Below are 18,521 nucleotides of genomic sequence, written 5' to 3'. Positions count from 1 at the left end.
TCGGCGCGTGGCATCTGGAAATTCCTCTTGATTTTTGTCTGCTGGGCGTGTGTGTGCAGGGATCCATCTGCCGAACGGGGGTAGGGCAGGGGTCGGCGAAGGGTGCTGCAGATGTCTCCATCTTAAAATAGATATTTGCACCTGCATGTTTAATCTTCAAGATTACCAGCCTTATGCCATGTAAAGTATCCAAGTTTGATTGTAAAACGCTGTCAGCAGTTAAGGTAAACGGACCTTGATATATGTATGCTCATATCATACAAATACATTCCAAGCATTTACATAATTAGCTATCGTGCGTTCTATGGGGTGTTGGCATACGCTTTATGTAGGAATTGTTCATGCACATTAACGCAATGCAAAATTTACAACAGAGGATGTCCTCACAAACCGTGCTGTAATTTGTATGAGCACAAATAAGACATCAAGTTTAAAAATGTGTTGTCTTCAGCAGACAGGGGTTTCTTAATGTTTATGTTTACAGGGGAAGGAGATTCCGCACGCGCTCATTTGCATCTGCAGAGAGCAGATAAAGGGTGGGTCTGCGGCATGTGGTTCCGCGCTCGGGTGCTCTGTGCTGCACCACCTGTCACGCATGGCTATGCTGTTTAAGCTGGAGGGAGGGGCCTCATTTAGGCTGCAGGTGTCATTAGGGCAGGTCAATATTGAACTGCAAGCGCCAGCTGAATGCGATTCGTAACTTTCTGCTTTCTGGCTCGGTGAGCGTGGGCGTCCCTCAGTGCCCAAGATGCCAGTTCAGTTTGCAGTGATATCAGTAGCAAAACTCACAACTCGGCGAACAACAGCATTACACCTCGCGGTCGCGAGGACAACGGTGTCCGTTAGGCCTGTACAGCGCGTGCCTGTTGGTGTTTAGTGCAGGAAGCGTCGTTAAAACCTCTAAGGCAGATACACGCAATTGCTCAGAAGTGTGACGTTTTAATTCGGATAAATTAAATATTTCCACCCAGGCTCATGCTCAAACAAATACACCCCACCTATGTCGTGCATTTGATGAATTAAATTCCTCACAATGCACCAAGCCGCCCATTTTCCATATTTTAAATCTGATATGTGGTGGGGGGGGGGGGGGGGGGGGGGGGGGGGTGTGCACGCGCGCGTGTGTGTGTGTGTGTGTGGGATGGGTGTGTGTGTGTGTGTGTGTGTGTGTGTGTGTGTGTGTGTGGGATGGGGGTGGGTGTGTGTGTGTGTGTGGGATGGGTGTGTGTGTGTGTGGGATGGGGGTGGGTGTGTGTTTGTGTGTGTGTGTGTGTGGGATGGGGGTAGGGGTAGGGGTCAGGTGGTGCCACTGAAACCTCTCCCATCTGTTCCGCGCTCCTTCAGGATAAGTGGCTGGGTACTGCTTAGTGTAAGCCAAATATGAATTCAAGAGTAATGTGCTCAAATGACGTAATCATTCATCATCATGTGTTACTTTAGGCTACTACTTTTGCATGCTGTGCAATGTGCAGTATCCTGGAAACACCGATGCCTCTGTAATGTTGGTCTGCACCAGGATATCACAGCGCTTCACAGGACAGGCTAGAGTAAACTGCGGGACGTGTGGCTAGGCTTCCAGCATAGATTGATCGTTGTCATATCATAGTCTAACTACATGTTTCTAAAGAGTTGTCTGAGTGATTAAAATAGTATACAACGTGCGAAGAAGCAGAGTGCGTGCAGCAACATTCAGGAACAAATAATGCCTTGCAGTCTGGACCTGCTGCACGGGACAGCCTGCTGCACGGCACACGCTGCTCATCTGCATTTGTATAGAGGGAGTAATAATAGGCTTTTCAGACCGGGGGCAGCAATAATACAACCGTTTCAGCCTACTTTCTTGCACAAGGCCCCAGCTGCACCTGCCGTCTGACGCGAGAGCGGGGGAGGGGCATGCGCGCTCACTTTCGCTCAAGGACGCATATCAGTGCATATGGTTCGCTGAAATTTAATGTGCTAGTTTAGGACACGCTGATCATGCAGACAGTAGTTGTTGTTTTTTTTCCTTAACTGTGCAAATGGTTCGCACTGTTTTCCATCCCAGAAGTTGTGACTTCGGGTGAGCCTTTAAATAAATCCGAAAGTGTTTCATCTCTTCGAAAACTGCGCACGCCTGCTAACAAAAGATCTGACACCAAGTCGCCTCATCAATCTGCCACGAGCCGGAATGACAATTGCATTAGCATGCCAATACATTGTCCAGACGTCCAATGAGAAGGCAGGATTTTCGTCGGGACTGAGCAACTCCTGACTATAAAAGCGCACTTAGTCGCTGAAGAAAATCACTCTGAGTTTCGGACTAACCCGGATACCTGCCGAACGACAGCGAACACTGGTGAACTAACCTCTCAGCACAATGACTCTCGAGGAGGTACCTGTTCAGAACTGCAGGGACAGAGCCCAGTCTCCCGGGAAGGCCTTGCGCGAGGTTTTGGTCTCCGCTAAGAGCAACCAGTGCCTCACCACAGGAGTGTACGAGTCAGCGAAGGTTATGAATGTGTAAGTATTGGTTCTGCTACTAATCACATGTATATCTGCCTTTCGAATTCTATATCTGAAAATGTTTTAAGGCAAGTTTCTAATGTCTTATTCTACTTAATTTTTCAGGGACCCTGACAGCGTGGCGTTCTGCGTGCTGGCTACCGATGAGGAGTTTGAGTGCGACATCGCTCTGCAGATCCACTTCACCCTGATCCAGGCCTTCTGCTTCGACAACGACATCAGCATCGTCAGAGTGACCGACATGCAGCGACTCGCCGACATCGTGGGCGACAAGCCCGAGGAGCTGGAGGATGCACACTGCGTTCTCGTCACGGTATGTATCGCGTCAGAGAGAAAGAAAACTGTTGCTCTAACACTCTTTTAATGTCACTTACAAATCTATTTCACTCTGGCTAATGGTGCATTCGATCCCTGGTTTTTAACAGAACCCATCTGAAGGATCGTGGGAGGACCCGGCTCTGGAGAAGCTGCAGCTGTTCTGCGAGGAAAGCCGCTGCCTGAATGAATGGGTGCCAGAGATCACTCTCCCTGAGCGCTGAACCGGGACTTTACAACTCTCTGCTGAGACGCTGTAAACCTGAAGGAATAACCATCCTACACAAGACAAGGATGACGTAAATTCCACACATCCCTGGATGCTCCTGAAGAGGATCTCATTCCAGGAAGCGCGAGGGCGCGAGAGGCCCCCACAGTCGCGCGGTGGTCGGCTTATACCAGTAAGACCCATTCTTTCTGCGGATGCGGTTCGGTAGGCCACGGGAGCGAGGGGAGGAGTTCTGCTGCGGTGCTCCCATGGAGAAACCGCGGTACCGAAGCGTGGTGTCGGAGACGGCAGCACGGAGAGCGTTCATTCGCCATTTCTGACTCTGGACACGATGCACAACACAAGAGCGTTGGCACGTGTGTAAAATATATGTATATACTTTTCACAAATGGTTGTTACATGTGTCAATTCAGCAATATCAAACAATAAAATAATAAATTGGCAATATGGTATTGTGGTGTGTATAAATTTGGACTGATGGGTATTTTGGTTCAGAAACACGTGTAAGTTGAAGGAATACAGAACAGAATTTATTCTCAAACTATAATGTAAATATTTATTTTAGAGAAAATCACCCATATAGCACTCGCAACAAATTCTCAGTGGATCATATGGTTCTGTTTTTCACGAGGGAGGGGCCGGCAGCTTTTCACTGCACGCACATATTTACATGAAAGAGGCAGTTTGCTCCGTTCTGCTGCCCCGTTGATCTGCATGTGTATAGCGCGATTACAATGGCAGCGCGCAGACCCGTGACATCGCTGCCCGCACAGAAGCTCCATTGTGAGGCGCGCAGATGTCTTTGCACCGATGCAGCTCCATCTGCCAGGTCAGCGCGGGGGGGCTGCTGGGGGGGGGGGGTCTCCGTGTTGTCATATGGTGAACATCCAGCTGCTATATTGTTTTGTGGAGCCACGCGAGTCCCAGACTGGCAGCACTTTGTAAGCAATGTGTATGGAGGATACTCCACTCCAAGACGCGCAAGTGTGTAACAAACATCATCAGAGGTTACATCTCCGGATACATCCTCTGCTGTGCAATCTCACACATGCCACAAAGGCTCATGTATATGCTCAGTTTCTCGGTGAGTTTTTGAGCCGAAATGTAACAAACAATTGCAGAGGCTAAACCATTAACCTGTTCCATGAGAAATCCATTTCGATTATATTATTATAAATGCAGTGTCTGGGTTGGAAAATAGAGAAAAGACATCCACAGGAAACGCGGCATTCATTATTTTAGTGAATATATTTCAGAAAATACGGCACAAATCTACCATAAAAGTAAGCAGTCGTAAAAACTATCATAACAAATGCAAACATTAGACTGCAGCGCAGAAATTGTGCATCTTTGTCTACCAGAATGTTTCCCTAACTACCATTTTGTTTTTTTTCACTTTATGTTCACACAAATATAACGATGGAATACAGTGACTGTCCTCGACTACAAATAGCCTACCACCCACAGGGTATTTGTACGATGCATTTAGATATAAATAATAACGATGCATTTAGATGTCTTGCACTGCACTTCACGTTGGCCAGTAGGTTTTTGTGAGTTTCTTTAATTATGTGTTCAAACTATATTAAAGGACACAATAATATGGGGAGCGGTTAGCCTACAGTAGTACAAGTTATAGCATTCAGTACTTAAGTATCATTTAATGTTAACTGTTGTCAGCTGTACACAATAATTTACTGTCTCCAGAACAATGTTCTTAGCCCCAGGCGACCTCAGCTACCTATCATTACCCTGAGGAATGAAACGTTACACATTAAGAGGTGAATTTAATTTAGCATGAAATCAGCATTGCTAGTTGGGGAAGCTAACTGTCTGGCTAAAGCTAAATTATTCTTCACACTAACTTTAATAAGACTGATTCAGTCCTACATCTTGTAAGCCTGCCCATAATGTGCACTACCTAGTGTGAGGAAGTTTGCTGTGATGCAATCATTGACCCAGCATGCAAACTCCCATAATTAAGTTTACTATTGTGTTCTCATTAATAATAATACGCTTTGTGTGTGTTAGAAGGTGTGTGTGAGTGGCACATGTCACATGTGACCAGCCTGCGATGAACACACACCGCGTTAACACAAACTCTAAACTTCACCGAGCTCAGTGTACAGCTCACAGCATTGCCAGCATTCAGGCTGCGCACAGCATTTTCCACAGTATTAATTCAGCTGGTGCAATGGCCAACCAAGAACACTAGGCGGTACCAGAGCACTGCGCATAATTTGAAATGTAGTTTCATTCAGTATCGTACATTTTTATTCATGCTTTTGCGTTAACAGTAGGTACCATGGTTTCGCAATTCCATTAGTGGTTTTTTATGGCAAACTTCATTAAACGGGCTTTTTGTTATTGAGGTGAACACAGGGCCGGCGCTATGGGGGTGCTTATGGGTGCACCCCAGACAGATCTCAGTGCACCCCCAGTTGTCTCCTTATACCTGGACATCTACATAGTATTTATTACTTTTTTTTTTTTTACAATATGACGTTTTGTGCCCCCCCCCCCCCCCCCGGATGAACATGCTGAGACGTTTCGATGGCCTGGCTGACTGTGTGAGGGTTTGAGGGGAGGCCCTGGAAAGTACGCTGGTTTGTGCTGAAAGACAGAGCGGAATTTTGCGCAGTTGGACAGCAGGGGTCTGATCTGAGGAAGACTCTTCGACACGCTCTCTTCACAGTCAGAGACATCTGGTGACCCCACGCAAGGGAAGGTGACACACTGTCAGAGTGGTGGCTGTTTCTGCAGGGGTAAGGAGTAAACTTACAGGTTAATTTGCTATTTTAGTGCTTTATTAATGTTTAACACTAAAACGGTGGCACTTCTTTACACAAAAATATTCCAAAAAAAGTACTGAAGACAGAGCGTCCTCTGTAAAGCAACGAATGACACACAGATGTTCCTCAAAGAGTTCATTAAGCAACGACGCAGAGTACGTTAAGCAACGACGCAGAGTTCGTTAAGCAACGACACAGAGTTCGTTAAGCAACGACGCAGAGTTCATTAAGCAACGACACAGAGTTCATTAAGCAACGACACAGAGTTCATTAAGCAACGACACAGAGTTCATTAAGCAACGACGCAGAGTTCGTTAAGCAACGACACAGAGTTCATTAAGCAACGACACAGAGTTCATTAAGCAATGACGCAGAGTTCGTTAAATAACGATTCAGAGTTCATTAAGCAATGACGCAGAGTTTGGAGGTGAGGCGTAAGTGCCTGTAGGCACGGAGTCTGTCCATTTTGGGGTCGGCGACGGGCAGGGGGATGGTGGGCGGAGTCTCCAGGCCGCGGCGTTGGTGGGCGCGGTGCAGCAGGATGCGGTAGATGCCGTTGACAGAGCTGCGGCAGTCTTTGCCCTGGTTGTTGCGGATGTGCTCGGCAGTGATACCCAGCTCCTCCAGGGCTTTCCTCACCTCCGCCTCCACTTCGCCCACCCCGCTGGACTCCATCCCCATTCTGCTCAGTTCGCCTGGCTCCACCCCTACCCTCTCGGGCTCCGACCCCACCCCGCTGGACTCCATCCCCATTCTGCTCAGTTCGCCTGGCTCCACCCCTACCCTCTCGGACTCCGACCCCACCCCACTGGGGCCCGCCCCCAGTCTGCCAGACTCCGCCCCCACCCTGCTCATCGCATCGGGCTCTGACCCCACCCCACTGGGCCCCGCCCCTGCCACACCCACCCTGCCAGGCTCCGCCCCCAGCAGGTGCATTGGGTCGAGGCGGAAGGGCTCCAGTGGGCGGGGGAAACGCACGGGCAGCAGCCACTCGCAGCCCATCATCTGGTCGGGGGTGCAGCGGAGCTCGGGCTGCGGCCGCAGGATGGCGCAGATCAGGCGGCGGCAGGGCTCGGGCACGCTCGCGGGCACGGTGAAGGCGCCCTCAAGCACGCAGCGCCTCAGCCGGCCCACCGTGTCGGCGCGGAACGGCATGCTGCCCGTCACCATGAAGAACAGCAGCACGCCCAGCGCCCACACGTCCACGGACACGCCCACGTAGCGCTCCTCGCGGAACAGCTCCGGCGCCGCGTACGGCGGCGACCCGCACAGCGTGCTCAGGGTCTCGTCCCGCCGGCTGACGGTGCTGAAGCCGAAATCGGCCACCTTCACACAGCCGCTGGCAGAAAACAGCACGTTCTCCGCCTTCAGATCCCGGTGGATGATGTTGTTCTCATGCTGCATCACACACAGAAACATATTCATGAAAAAACAGGAAACCTTCCCCTCAAAAGCATCACTAACCAAACCCAGCCAAACGAAATCGAAGACGGGACTCTGCAGGTTGATTTCCTCAGTAACAGCGCACCTGTGTCAGTGAGAAATATGTGAAACGTGAGATAAATCAGTCTCTGGAATCAGGTGGCAGCGAAGCCAAAGAAATATAGTACGCGTGTTACTGTGTATAGTAAGATCCTCTATTATCTGAAAAATGCAGTTCCTCAGTCTGTCCCTAAAGTTGTATCTGTTACAAAGAGAGGCCTGAGGCCTGTGGGGAGTGTGGGGAGTGCGTCAGTGTGCAGCTTTGTCCTTGATGGTTGCCAGGACGACAGCTCACCATGTGTCTCACGGCTGACACCACCTGGGCGAAGATGATCTTGCTGTTGGTGTCAGACAGCTTGCCCTCGGTGCTGATCCTGGTGTACAGCTCCCCTCTGCCCGCGTACTCCATCACCAGGTGGAGGCGGGAGGCCGTCTCCACCACCTCATACAGCCGGACCACGTTGGGGTGGTGCAGACGCTCCATGCTGGAGATCTCCCGTGAAAGCTGCTTCTGGTCCAGCTTGGTCTTCTCCAGGATCTTAATGGCCACTTTGTCTGAGAGAGAGTGAGAGAGATAAGGAGAGGAAGAGAGAGAGAGTGAGAGAGATAAGGAGAGGGAGAGTGAGAGATAAGGAGAGGAAGAGTGAGAGAGAGAGAGAGATAAGGAGAGGGAGAGTGAGAGAGGAAACGTTAGACAGGCAGAGAGAGAAAGAAACCTTTCACTTTCAGGTGACAAAAAGTCGTGTCAGTTTAAACCCTACCTGCCGTGAGGGCGTGTCAGTTTAAACCCCACCTGCAATGAGGGCGTGTCAGTTTAAACCCTACCTGCAATGAGGGCGTGTCAGTTTAAACCCTACCTGCCGTGAGGGCGTGTCAGTTTAAACCCTACCTGCTGTGAGGGCGTGGACGCCCAGCTTGACGCGGGAGAAGTTTCCGCAGCCAATGTCTCCCCGGACCTTGTAGAGGCCAAGGCGGCGGCCGATGGTCAGCTCGCGGATGGTCTTCTCGTCCTGGCACATGGCCAGGTTAAGCCTCTGCAGGGGTGTGAGGGGGCGGGGCTGGACTGTGAGGGGGCGGGGCTGGACTGTGAGGGGGCGGGGCTGTCCCTCCTCATCTCTGCAGCAGTCAGAGCCATGGCGTCCTGGGAGAGAGTCCCTGTGTATGTACACAGCTTTCATTCTGCACACACACACACACACACACACACACACACAGCAATACACATACACACAGCAATACACATACACACACACACACACACACACAGCAATACACACACACACACACACACACACACACACACACACACGCACACAGCAATACACATACACACAGCAATACACATACACACACACACACAGCAATACACACACACACACACACACACACACACACACACAGCAATACACACACACACACACACAGCAATACACACACACACACACACACACCCACACACACACACACACACACACACACACACACACACACACACACACACACACAGCAATACACACACACACACACACACACACAGCAATACACACACACACACACACACACACACAAGCACAAACACACACACACACAGCAATACACACACACACACTCACACACAAGCACAAACACACACACACACAGCAATACACACACACACACACACACACACAGCAATACACACACACACACACACACACACACAGCAATACACACACAAGCACAAACACACACAGCAATACACACACACACACACATCAATACACACACACACAGCAATACACACACACACACACACACACAGCAATACACACACACACACACACACACACACACAGCAATACACACACACACACACACACACAGCAATACACACACAAGCACAAACACACACACACGGCAATACACACACACACACAGCAATACACACACACAGCAATACACACACACCGCAATACACACACAAGCACAAACACACACACACACACAGCAATACACACACAAGCACAAACACACACACACACAGCAATACATACACACACACACGAATACATGCAGAAGTGACTTCAGTTTGGAGAATTGTGCTCAAGCAGTCGAGAAAAACTATAAATCACGGCTGTAAATATCCAGGTGGATACAAATGGATAAGATGTTAAAAATATAACATAAGTTGCTCTGGATACGAGTGGCTGCTAAGCAGCTAAATGTACGTGTAACTGTAGGGTGTTGGCTGGTCAGTTCAGGAACCCGCCCCTCCAGGCGCTGAGGTCTGATTTTATCTCACACAGGAGTGTTCCGGAAAGCCAGTGTCTGTCAGTAATGTACTGCCGCTCATGTCTGTGCTGCGTAACTTACAACTGATGATCCTGAGTGCTGCAGGGTGAGGGGCAGTGATGCATGGTGTAAAATGGTAAAGTCATGCAATGTAATGGTGTAAGAGATGTTGGCCTTCACACTCCTCATTATTTTACTTCATTTTGTTTGCACAAAACCAGAGAATCTCACCTTGGGAGAATCGGTCAACAGTGGGAGCCGCTTGCAGTGTCCGCTCCGGCCGCGGCGACCGCTGCGTCTCTGTGCATCCTGGGAGTCGCTCAGAGATCGTGCCCTGCAGCCGTCAGCCAACCACGGCCCAAGGAATTTCCTTAGCAAAAGAAGAGGCCTCCTGTTCCTGTGAGCCAGACAGCGGCTCTGCAGGCAGCACAGCGGCTCCGCGGCTCGCAGTCGAACCCGGGACCCGGGACCGCTGGACGCTCTGCCTCACTGCTCCTCTCCCGCACTGCTGGGATTAGGCTGATGTCATCCCCCCTAATCTCAGGGCTGTTTTTAGCGTCTGACAGATCACCTCATCAGACACTCTGCACAGGGGTGTGCACGTTTCTGCTGAGCGTTCCCAAGCTGTGGGAGCTTCAGGGCAGGGCGTCTCTGTCCCTCCCTCTGTGATCCCGGGTTCGACCTCATGTGCACACACTCAGTAAAACGTGAGGTCTGTGACAGCGGATCAGGTTCCCTTACAGAACTGAGAGCAGGTGAGTTTAGAGGTCTGAGAGAAGAGTTTGGGTCTCACACACAAACATACAAAAAGCTGCATGGACAGTACAGCATATGCACACACACATCTGTAGTTTTTGTGTCAGGATAATGGTGATGTCTTCCAGGTGAGAGGGGTATGACAGTAAGACTCTTGAGGCCCAGCTGGGGGTACCTGGTTGTCAGTTCTCCGCCTCCACGGTCTCTGCAGGACCCACAGGCAGGAGCAGCCAGGCGGGCAGGTGCAGCCAGGCAGGCAGGTGCAGGCAGAGCCCTGCCTCCTACAGCCCCATAATCTCCATAATCCAATCTGTGTACATGTGTTCCCTAATGAAGAAGCACAGAGGTGAGAGAGGGTGTCAGAGAGAGAGAGGGTAGAGAGAGGGGGGGAATGGGAGAGGGAGAGAGAGAAGGAGGGAGAGGGAGAGAGAGTGGGGGGGACAGAGAGGGAGAGAGAGAAGGAGAGAGAGAGAGAGGGGGAGAGTGAGAGAGAGGGGGGAGAGAGGGGGAGGGGGGGAGAGAGGGAGAGAGAGAGGGGGAGGGACAGAGAGAGAGAAGAAGGGAGAGAGGGAGAGAGAGAGAGAGAGAGAGGGAGAGAGAGTGGGGGGGGAGAGAGAGGGAGCGAGAGAGGGAGGGGGGGAGAAGGAGAGAGAGAGGGGGGAGAGTGAGAGAGAGGGGGGAGAGGGAGAGAGAGAGAGAAGGAGAGGGGGGGGGAGGGAGAGAGAGAGAGAGGGAGAGAGAGAGAAGGAGAAAGAGGGGGGGGGAGAGAGAGAGAGAGGAGAGAGAGAGAGAAGGAGAAAGAGGGGGGGGGGAGAGGGCCAAACAGAGAAGGGAAGGAAAGCAGAACAGAGAGCTGGGGAGGGAGGGAGAAATACAAAGGGGGAGAGAAGAAACAAATGAAAGGGAGAGAAATTCGCTGAGATTGTAAAGATTTGCCAGTGAGGGAGAGAAACTCCCAGTTCTCCTCAGAGAGGCTCAAATAACACAATATATTTGCCTGTCACAGTCTGAGAGACAGTGCCTGACACCAAAATGGCACCAAATTATACCTACTGTTATTATTGTTGTCTTTGTTTAAAGATTTATTTTAACTGATTCATTTAATTTTTTTTTTGGTTGTTGTTTTGGAAACATTGCAACATTTTTGAATTGTAATAAAAACGAGGATATCCTTGTATGTGATGTTTGTATAAAAACGAGGATATCCTTGTATGTGATGTTTGTATAAAAACGAGGATATCCTTGTATGTGATGTTTGTATAAAAACGAGGATATCCTTGTATGTGATGTTTGTATAAAAACGAGGATATCCTTGTATGTGATGTTTGTATGTATGTGTGTGCATGTGTTCGTGTGCGTTTTCTTTAACTCAGCGTATGAATATTGTTCATTATGGCTTTGGCAGCACTGCTTCTGTGGGAGACAACACATTTAAAGTGAATCAGCAGGGAGTTTCCCCCTCAGGCAGAGCCTGACAGCAGGAACTGACCGTAACTCCAAGAAAACATGTCATCAGTAACAATGAATTCAACCTGAAATGGTGCTGAAATACCACCATGAAAAAATACTGTAAGAAAAGTCTGTGGATTCAGAAAGTCTTACTGTAGGCTAACTGTATCACTATGTCCAGACACAGTGCATTGTGGGAGTAGCATATGACTGAATCAGACACTCTACTGTGAATGCATGCTAATATTTGCTGTCATTAAGCAAGGAGTCTGCTCCCGGGACACACCTGACACTACGGGAAGCTACACCTGTCAGGAAGCGCTGGTCAGGACAGGCCAGCCATACGGAGTTTACTTAACTCTTTCAAACAGCGACAGACTCATGGTAATCTCTTTATCTAAAGTGGCGTTTCACTAATCCTGTGAAGAACGTTTCCTGAAACTCTTACATAACTGCACCTCTTGGCTCTTGCTCATGTCACAACTCAAAGCACAGACACTAAGGCCTGCCCCCAGGGGAGGACCTCAGAAAAAGGGTAACCAACCAGCTTTAACTTTAGAAAAAGGGGCAGGGCTATGTTGAGTAATAATCACAAACTCACAGAGGCGGCCACTAGCAGGCCGGCCTCATTTAAGGCAGCACGCTTGCTAATGTAAATGCAGGAGCTCGCTCCTCACCTGCCCCAGGTGTTGTAAGACAGCAATGTGATGAAAACTCTCTCACGGTGTAAAATCAGTCTGATGCTTTCAGGCTGTGCCTAAAACACAGGCAAGCAACAAAACCAGGACTGCATTCCTACGCCATTCACAATGAACAAGAGTACTGTGCAGCAGCAGTCACAAAAACACACACATAAAGGGGAATTCACCACCGCAGAAAACACATGATAATGCAATTATGCAATAAACAACCGAATAGTATGCATATTTATGTAAAAATGCAATGAGCATGTGCAAAGTGTTAAGCGTATGAGTGAGGCTGTTGACGCTCTGCAGCGAGCTCTCTCTGGTCCAAACGCCTGACACTGCCAGTCGTGAATGAACTTTTGACGACGGCGTCCTGGAACCACCAAAAGTGAACTGTGCATTTCAGCTTTGCTCTAAAACCAACGAAAACAAAACCCACAGAGAGACGCTACATTCCCTTTATTTCTATACAGACCAATGGAACAAGTGTGATGGACAAGGAAGTGTGTGTGTGAATATACACATATACAAACACACATATACATTCAAACATGCTGCCAACAAAATGAACGTTTGAAACGTTTTTTGAACATCCTGAAAACGGAGACGTGCATAGATGCTGGGGAGTGTGCTGAGCGGAGCGCCTCACTCACAGCAGGGGAGCGAGAGGCGGATGAAGATCCTGCTGAATGACAGGGAGCCCCATGGGGCAGGCTGCGCGCGCTGGCGCAGGCCTGAGGGGGGCAGCAGAGTCGCTCCCGTTACACTCTCCTCCTCTTCAGAAGACGCGACTCAGCCAAAACGCTGTTCTGCTGCTCCAGCTCCTTCACCCTCTGACGCAAAGCCTCCACCTCCCTCTGACTCTGCTCCTGCACAAACTGCAGCTTCTGCAGTAACACGCACACACACACACACATACACACACACACACACACACACACGTATAAAAGCTCTGGGCAGTGGATTGTGACGGGGTGAAAGGGGCTCTGGGCAGTGGATTGTGACGGGGTGAAAGGGGCTGTGGGCAGTGGATTGTGACGGGGTGAAAGGGGCGGAGTGCTGTGGGCAGTGGATTGTGACGGGGTGAAAGGGGCTGTGGGCAGTGGATTGTGACGGGGTGAAAGGGGCTGTGGGCAGTGGATTGTGACGGGGTGAAAGGGGCTGTGGGCAGTGGATTGTGACAGGGTGAAAGGGGCTCTGGGCAGTGGATTGTGACGGGGTGAAAGGGGCTGTGGGCAGTGGATTGTGACGGGGTGAAAGGGGCTCTGGGCAGTGGATTGTGACAGGGTGAAAGGGGTCACAGAGCTCGCTCACTCACCCGCTTGAAGATGTTCTGAGGCAGGGGGCATGAGCCGGGAGGCTGCAGCTGGGTCTTCACTGAAGCGCTCTGAACCCTCGCCAGCTTAGCACTGAACTGCCAATCAAAGCCAAAGAGCCAGGCTGTCATTACCACCTTTACCAGCAGCACCACAGGACAGCTCAGTGCTGAGGCCGGACTTCCTGCTGCTCTACCTCCATCTGTAGTTTGATGATCTCAGCTTGTTTCTCCCTCTCTTGGTCCTTCATCATCTTCCTCATGCTCTCCATCTCAGCCTGCTGCCTGTGCTCGGCTTCCTCCATCTCCACGGCCTTCACCTCCACTGCCCACAGACACACCCACAGAGGGGCTGGGACAGTCTTACGGCTGGGAGAGTGTGTTTGGGTTGGGCGAGTGTGTTTGGGTTGGGTGAGTGTGTTTGGGTTGGGTGAGTGTGTTTGGATTGGGTGAGTGTGTTTGGGCTGGGCGAGTGTGTTTGAGTTGGGCGAGTGTGTTTGGGTTGGGAGAGTGTGTTTGGATTGGGTGAGTGTGTTTGGGCTGGGCGAGTGTGTTTTGGGTTGGGCGAGTGTGTTTGGGTTGGGTGTGTGTTTGGGCTGGGCGAGTGTGTTTGGGTTGGGCAGTGTGTTTTGGATGGGTGAGCGTGTTTGGCTTGGGTGAGTGTTTGGGTTGGGTGAGTGTGTTTGGGTTGGGTGTGTGTTTGGGTTGGGTGAGTGCACTGTGGCTGAGTGAGTGTGTTATGGTTGGGTGTGTGTTATGGTTGGATGAGTGTGCTGTGGCTGAGTGAGTGTGTTATGGTTGGGTGTGTGTTATGGTTGTATAAGTGTGCTGTGGCTGAGTGAGTGTCTTATGGTTGTATGAGTGTGCTGTGGCTGAGTGAGTGTGTTATGGTTGGATGAGTGCACTGTGGCTGAGTGAGTGTGTTATGGTTGGGTGTGTGTTATGGTTGGATGAGTGTGCTGTGGCTGAGTGAGTGTGTTATGGTTGGGTGTGTGTTATGGTTGTATAAGTGTGCTGTGGCTGAGTGAGTGTGTTATGGTTGGGTGTGTGTTATGGTTGTATGAGTGTGCTGTGGCTGAGTGAGTGTGTTATGGTTGGGTGTGTGTTATGGTTGGATGAGTGTGCTGTGGCTGAGTGAGTGTGTTATGGTTGGGTGTGTGTTATGGTTGGATGAGTGCACTGTGGCTGAGTGAGTGTGTTATGGTTGTATAAGTGTGCTGTGGCTGAGTGAGTGTGTTATGGTTGGGTGTGTGTTATGGTTGGATGAGTGCGCTGTGGCTGAGTGAGTGTGTTATGGTTGTATGAGTGTGCTGTGGCTGAGTGAGTGTGTTATGGTTGGATGAGTGTGCTGTGGCTGAGTGAGTGTGTTATGGTTGTATGTGTGTGCTGTGGCTGAGTGAGTGTGTTATGGTTGGATGAGTGTGCTGTGGCTGAGTGAGTGTGTTATGGTTGTATGAGTGTGCTGTGGCTGAGTGAGTGTGTTATGGTTGTATGAGTGTGCTGTGGCTGAGTGAGTGTGTTATGGTTGGATGAGTGTGCTGTGGCTGAGTGAGTGTGTTATGGTTGGATGAGTGCGCTGTGGCTGAGTGAGTGTGTTATGGTTGGGTGTGTGTGCTGCGGCTGAGTGAGTGTGTTATGTTGTGCGCTGTTTCAGGGGGTGCAGCTGGGACCACAGCTCACGTTTGGCCTGAAGCTCCCGGCGGATCTGGTGTCTCTCCTGCTCGTGTTCCACTCTCTGCGCTGCCATCTCAGCCTTCAGCTCCTCCATGACAACCACGCTCTCCTGGACCATCACATCCACATCACAACCGTAACAAAACCACAGAAAAACCACAGAGCGACCGTAAGAAAACCACAGAAAAACCACAGAGCGACCGTAACAAAACCACAGAAAAACCACAGAGCGACTGTAACAAAACCACAGAAAAACCACAGAGCGACTGGGACATGACCACAGAAAGTTATACCTTGTGAGTTAAATGATCATTTCTTGCACGTGTCTATTAAAATACAGCCCGTTTACGCCTGCAGTGCTTTGTAATGGCTTGCAGTAAAAGGTGACAACAGCTCTACTGCCACCCAGAATGTAAAATTCCAGTTTGACTTTTTAAAAAGCCACACGATGGAGATGTGAAAATGCCAGAGACAGAAATAAAAAGTGCAGTTTTGGGTCTGCGTTCCGTCCTCACCCGCAGCTTGGCGGTGTGCTGCCTCTCCATGTCATGGATGCTGTTCTTCAGCTTTTCATTTTCAGCTGGAATGAGAGCAGATAGTGAACAGGCACGTTTCAAACAGAGAGAGCCGTCACTGGAGTCCGAGAGCTGCTGAACGGCGACGGGAGGGGCCTATCATGAGGGGAGGGACCTATCATGAGGGGATGGGCCTATCGTGAGGGGAGGGGGCTATCATGAGAGGAGGGGTCTATCATGAGGGAAGGGGCGTAGTGAGGGGAGGGGCTTATCGTGAGGGGAGGGGTCCATTGTGAGGGGAGGGGCTATCATGAGAGGAGGGGTCTATCATGAGGGGAGGGGCTTATTGTGAGGGGAGGGGGCTATCATGAGGTGAAGAGCTTATTGTGAGGGGAAGGGCTTATCGTGAGGGGAGGGGCTTATTGTGAGGGGAAGGGCTTATCGTAAGAGGAAGGGCTTATTGTGAGGGGAGGGGCTTATCGTGAGCGGAGGGGCCTACCCCTCAGGTCACACTGCTGCTGTAGGGTGCGCTGAAGCCCAGTGATAGTGTCCAGCAGTCCGTCACGCTCTGCAGTCAGAAACATCACAATAGGGGAGTCACAGCAGGGTGACTGAGCGTTTTTAAGCTTTAATAAAGCGCATAAGCTATTCTTTTAACATTTTAGGACTGAAATTCAGATGAATGAAGACACTGAAGACCAATACAGTCCATATTTTGGCTGTACTTACTCTGATGTTGAAAGTGTTCTATCTCTCAAAAAGCACTCTACACTAGTTTATCACTTAACTCAGTATGTACTGACCTCTTGTAAGACTTCTCAATAACTGCTCCTAGCATAGTGATGCACTTATTTGGAAGTCGCTCTGGGTAAGAGCATCAATGACGTAATTTAATGTAATCTAATCTAAAAACTGAGTCTGGGTCAGCATCCAGCATGTACAGAAAACAGATCGGATTGCCATTAAGGCTGGGTGATCTGATTCCAGGTCAGGCGTTAGGGTGAAATGAGCCTCGTCTGCTGCTGTAGCACCGCAGCAGCGCAGGATGTCCTGGAAAACACACTTCCTCCCAACAAACCGAGCTCAACAAGCGCCTGAGACGGTGCTCTCTGCTCTCTGCTGAGCTTGGTCACCACCATCATTTAAAAGTACACAGAATAACAGACCTATTTACTCAATTCATTTCACCAGCAGATAAAGGTACTGAGACGGCAACATAGCTCAAATGAAATTCATTTATCTTCTGCCTAACCTAATGAGAGCACAGAGGGGAAATCACAGCAGCCATTAGAGCTAAGCGAGCCGGAAGGGTTCTCCGTCCTCACCCTCCTTCAGGCACTGCTCCCGGGTCTGGCTGAGCCTCCGCAGCCTGCCTAACTCCTGCAGCCGGGCCTCCAGGGCGCTCCTCCCTCCTCTCAGCTCCGCCACTTTCTGCAGGGAAATGCGGCTCAGCGCGGCCTGTACGCACCTCCACGCCAAACCTTATTTATCATCATACTCTGCACTCCAGTGTTATTTTTATGGCATTCTGAGTCACTCTGGATAAGATTATTTACTGAATAAATATATAGTACTCGTGGATAATCTGTTTATTGTTCCATCTCTAACATTATTCCATCAGACAGCCTGGAGGAAAAGCTGTCCCTTTAACGCCAGCTCAGCTAACGCTACCTGCTCAAGCTGAGAGAAATCCTCCATTAACGTGTCCAGGTTCACAGCTGTGGCCTTCTTCACCGCGGTGCCCATTTCTGCAGGATGTTTAAAATTTAAAACAATTTTTCCACAACGAATAAACTGCGAATAGCGAGTCGGCAGGTCTGTGCCCGCTTTTAACTCCATGTAACGAACAGCGGGAAAGTAACGCCGTTTAACCGCACTGTAAGCAGAGACGTCGAACAGCGCCATGTTTCATTTGTGAAATGGTATATGTATTTTTCCGATAATAAACATACCACTATGAAGCGACGCTGACTCTGTATCTGGCGCGCACAGGCCGCGTAACCGCCGCGTATCCGCCGCGCAGGCGCGTAACCGCCGCGTATCCGCCGCGCAGGCGCGTACCGCTCCTCGGCAGCAGGCGGCGCGCTTTCCCCGAACCTCGTCTCGCGCGGTTACCCCGTGCTGAGCCTCACTCAGCCTCCGCACGAGGAAATTCTTCGCGAGCTCCAGCTGGGGCAGAGAGCGCGGCCCGGCCCCAGTGCGCGTTCACGCAGCCGCCAGGGTGGCTGAAGCCTGCCAACGGCCAACGTATTAACGCTCACGCAAAGCGAACTGTGTCGTGGACAGACCAGAGAAAGAGACACGAAGCAAGCAGCCGCAGTGGAGCGTAACAGGCAGGGATTGTCCCGGGCTGGGTGACCTGAGGACGCTGACTCACTGCTGTGCTCTGAAAACCTGTTTATAAGATAATTATCCTTCCATTCAACGGCCTCCCACGCTGTGCTGAAGCGCGCACACTAACGCGCTCTCCCGCTGCCACCGCACACAGATCCGAGAAATCACCGCTTCAGTTTATAACGGATAAATCAAAGGCTG

General features: G+C 50.4%; 3 protein-coding genes across 4 annotated transcripts; 1 reads left to right on the top strand and 2 right to left on the bottom strand.

The window, feature by feature from the left end:
• Positions 1 to 2,353: 2,353 nt before the first annotated feature.
• On the top strand, positions 2,354 to 3,041 carry LOC118778038 (growth arrest and DNA damage-inducible protein GADD45 gamma-like). The gene is made up of 3 exons (XM_036529351.1): positions 2,354 to 2,499; positions 2,608 to 2,815; positions 2,928 to 3,041. The coding sequence occupies exons 1-3, from the start codon at positions 2,357 to 2,359 to the stop codon at positions 3,039 to 3,041; spliced, it is 465 nt and encodes a 154-aa protein (XP_036385244.1). The 5' UTR covers positions 2,354 to 2,356.
• Positions 3,042 to 6,240: 3,199 nt separating this feature from the next.
• Positions 6,241 to 14,102, bottom strand: LOC118778486 (serine/threonine-protein kinase NIM1-like). Its single transcript, XM_036530018.1, has 7 exons — positions 13,995 to 14,102; positions 13,801 to 13,896; positions 13,248 to 13,256; positions 8,210 to 8,378; positions 7,616 to 7,875; positions 6,741 to 7,236; positions 6,241 to 6,488 (listed from the first exon to the last, which is right to left on the bottom strand). The coding sequence occupies exons 1-7, from the start codon at positions 14,100 to 14,102 to the stop codon at positions 6,241 to 6,243; spliced, it is 1,386 nt and encodes a 461-aa protein (XP_036385911.1).
• A 1,310-nt stretch (positions 14,103 to 15,412) lies between these two features.
• On the bottom strand, positions 15,413 to 17,946 carry LOC118778313 (coiled-coil domain-containing protein 152-like). Of its 2 annotated transcripts, XM_036529797.1 has the most exons (4): positions 17,658 to 17,946; positions 17,312 to 17,417; positions 15,987 to 16,051; positions 15,413 to 15,580 (listed from the first exon to the last, which is right to left on the bottom strand). In XM_036529797.1, exons 1-4 carry the CDS (start codon positions 17,889 to 17,891, stop codon positions 15,431 to 15,433), a joined length of 555 nt encoding a protein of 184 aa, XP_036385690.1. In that variant the 5' UTR covers positions 17,892 to 17,946; the 3' UTR covers positions 15,413 to 15,430. The 2 variants fall into 2 exon arrangements, with proteins under 2 accessions (XP_036385690.1, XP_036385691.1); XM_036529798.1 differs by lacking the exons at positions 15,413 to 15,580; positions 15,987 to 16,051 and adding an exon at positions 16,409 to 16,554.
• Positions 17,947 to 18,521: the final 575 nt, after the last annotated feature.

This window comes from Megalops cyprinoides, chromosome 5, assembly GCF_013368585.1.
Source record: "Megalops cyprinoides isolate fMegCyp1 chromosome 5, fMegCyp1.pri, whole genome shotgun sequence".
NCBI lineage: Eukaryota > Metazoa > Chordata > Actinopteri > Elopiformes > Megalopidae > Megalops > Megalops cyprinoides.
Note: the sequence above shows the minus strand (reverse complement) of the source record. Positions and strands in the feature narration are given on the sequence as shown.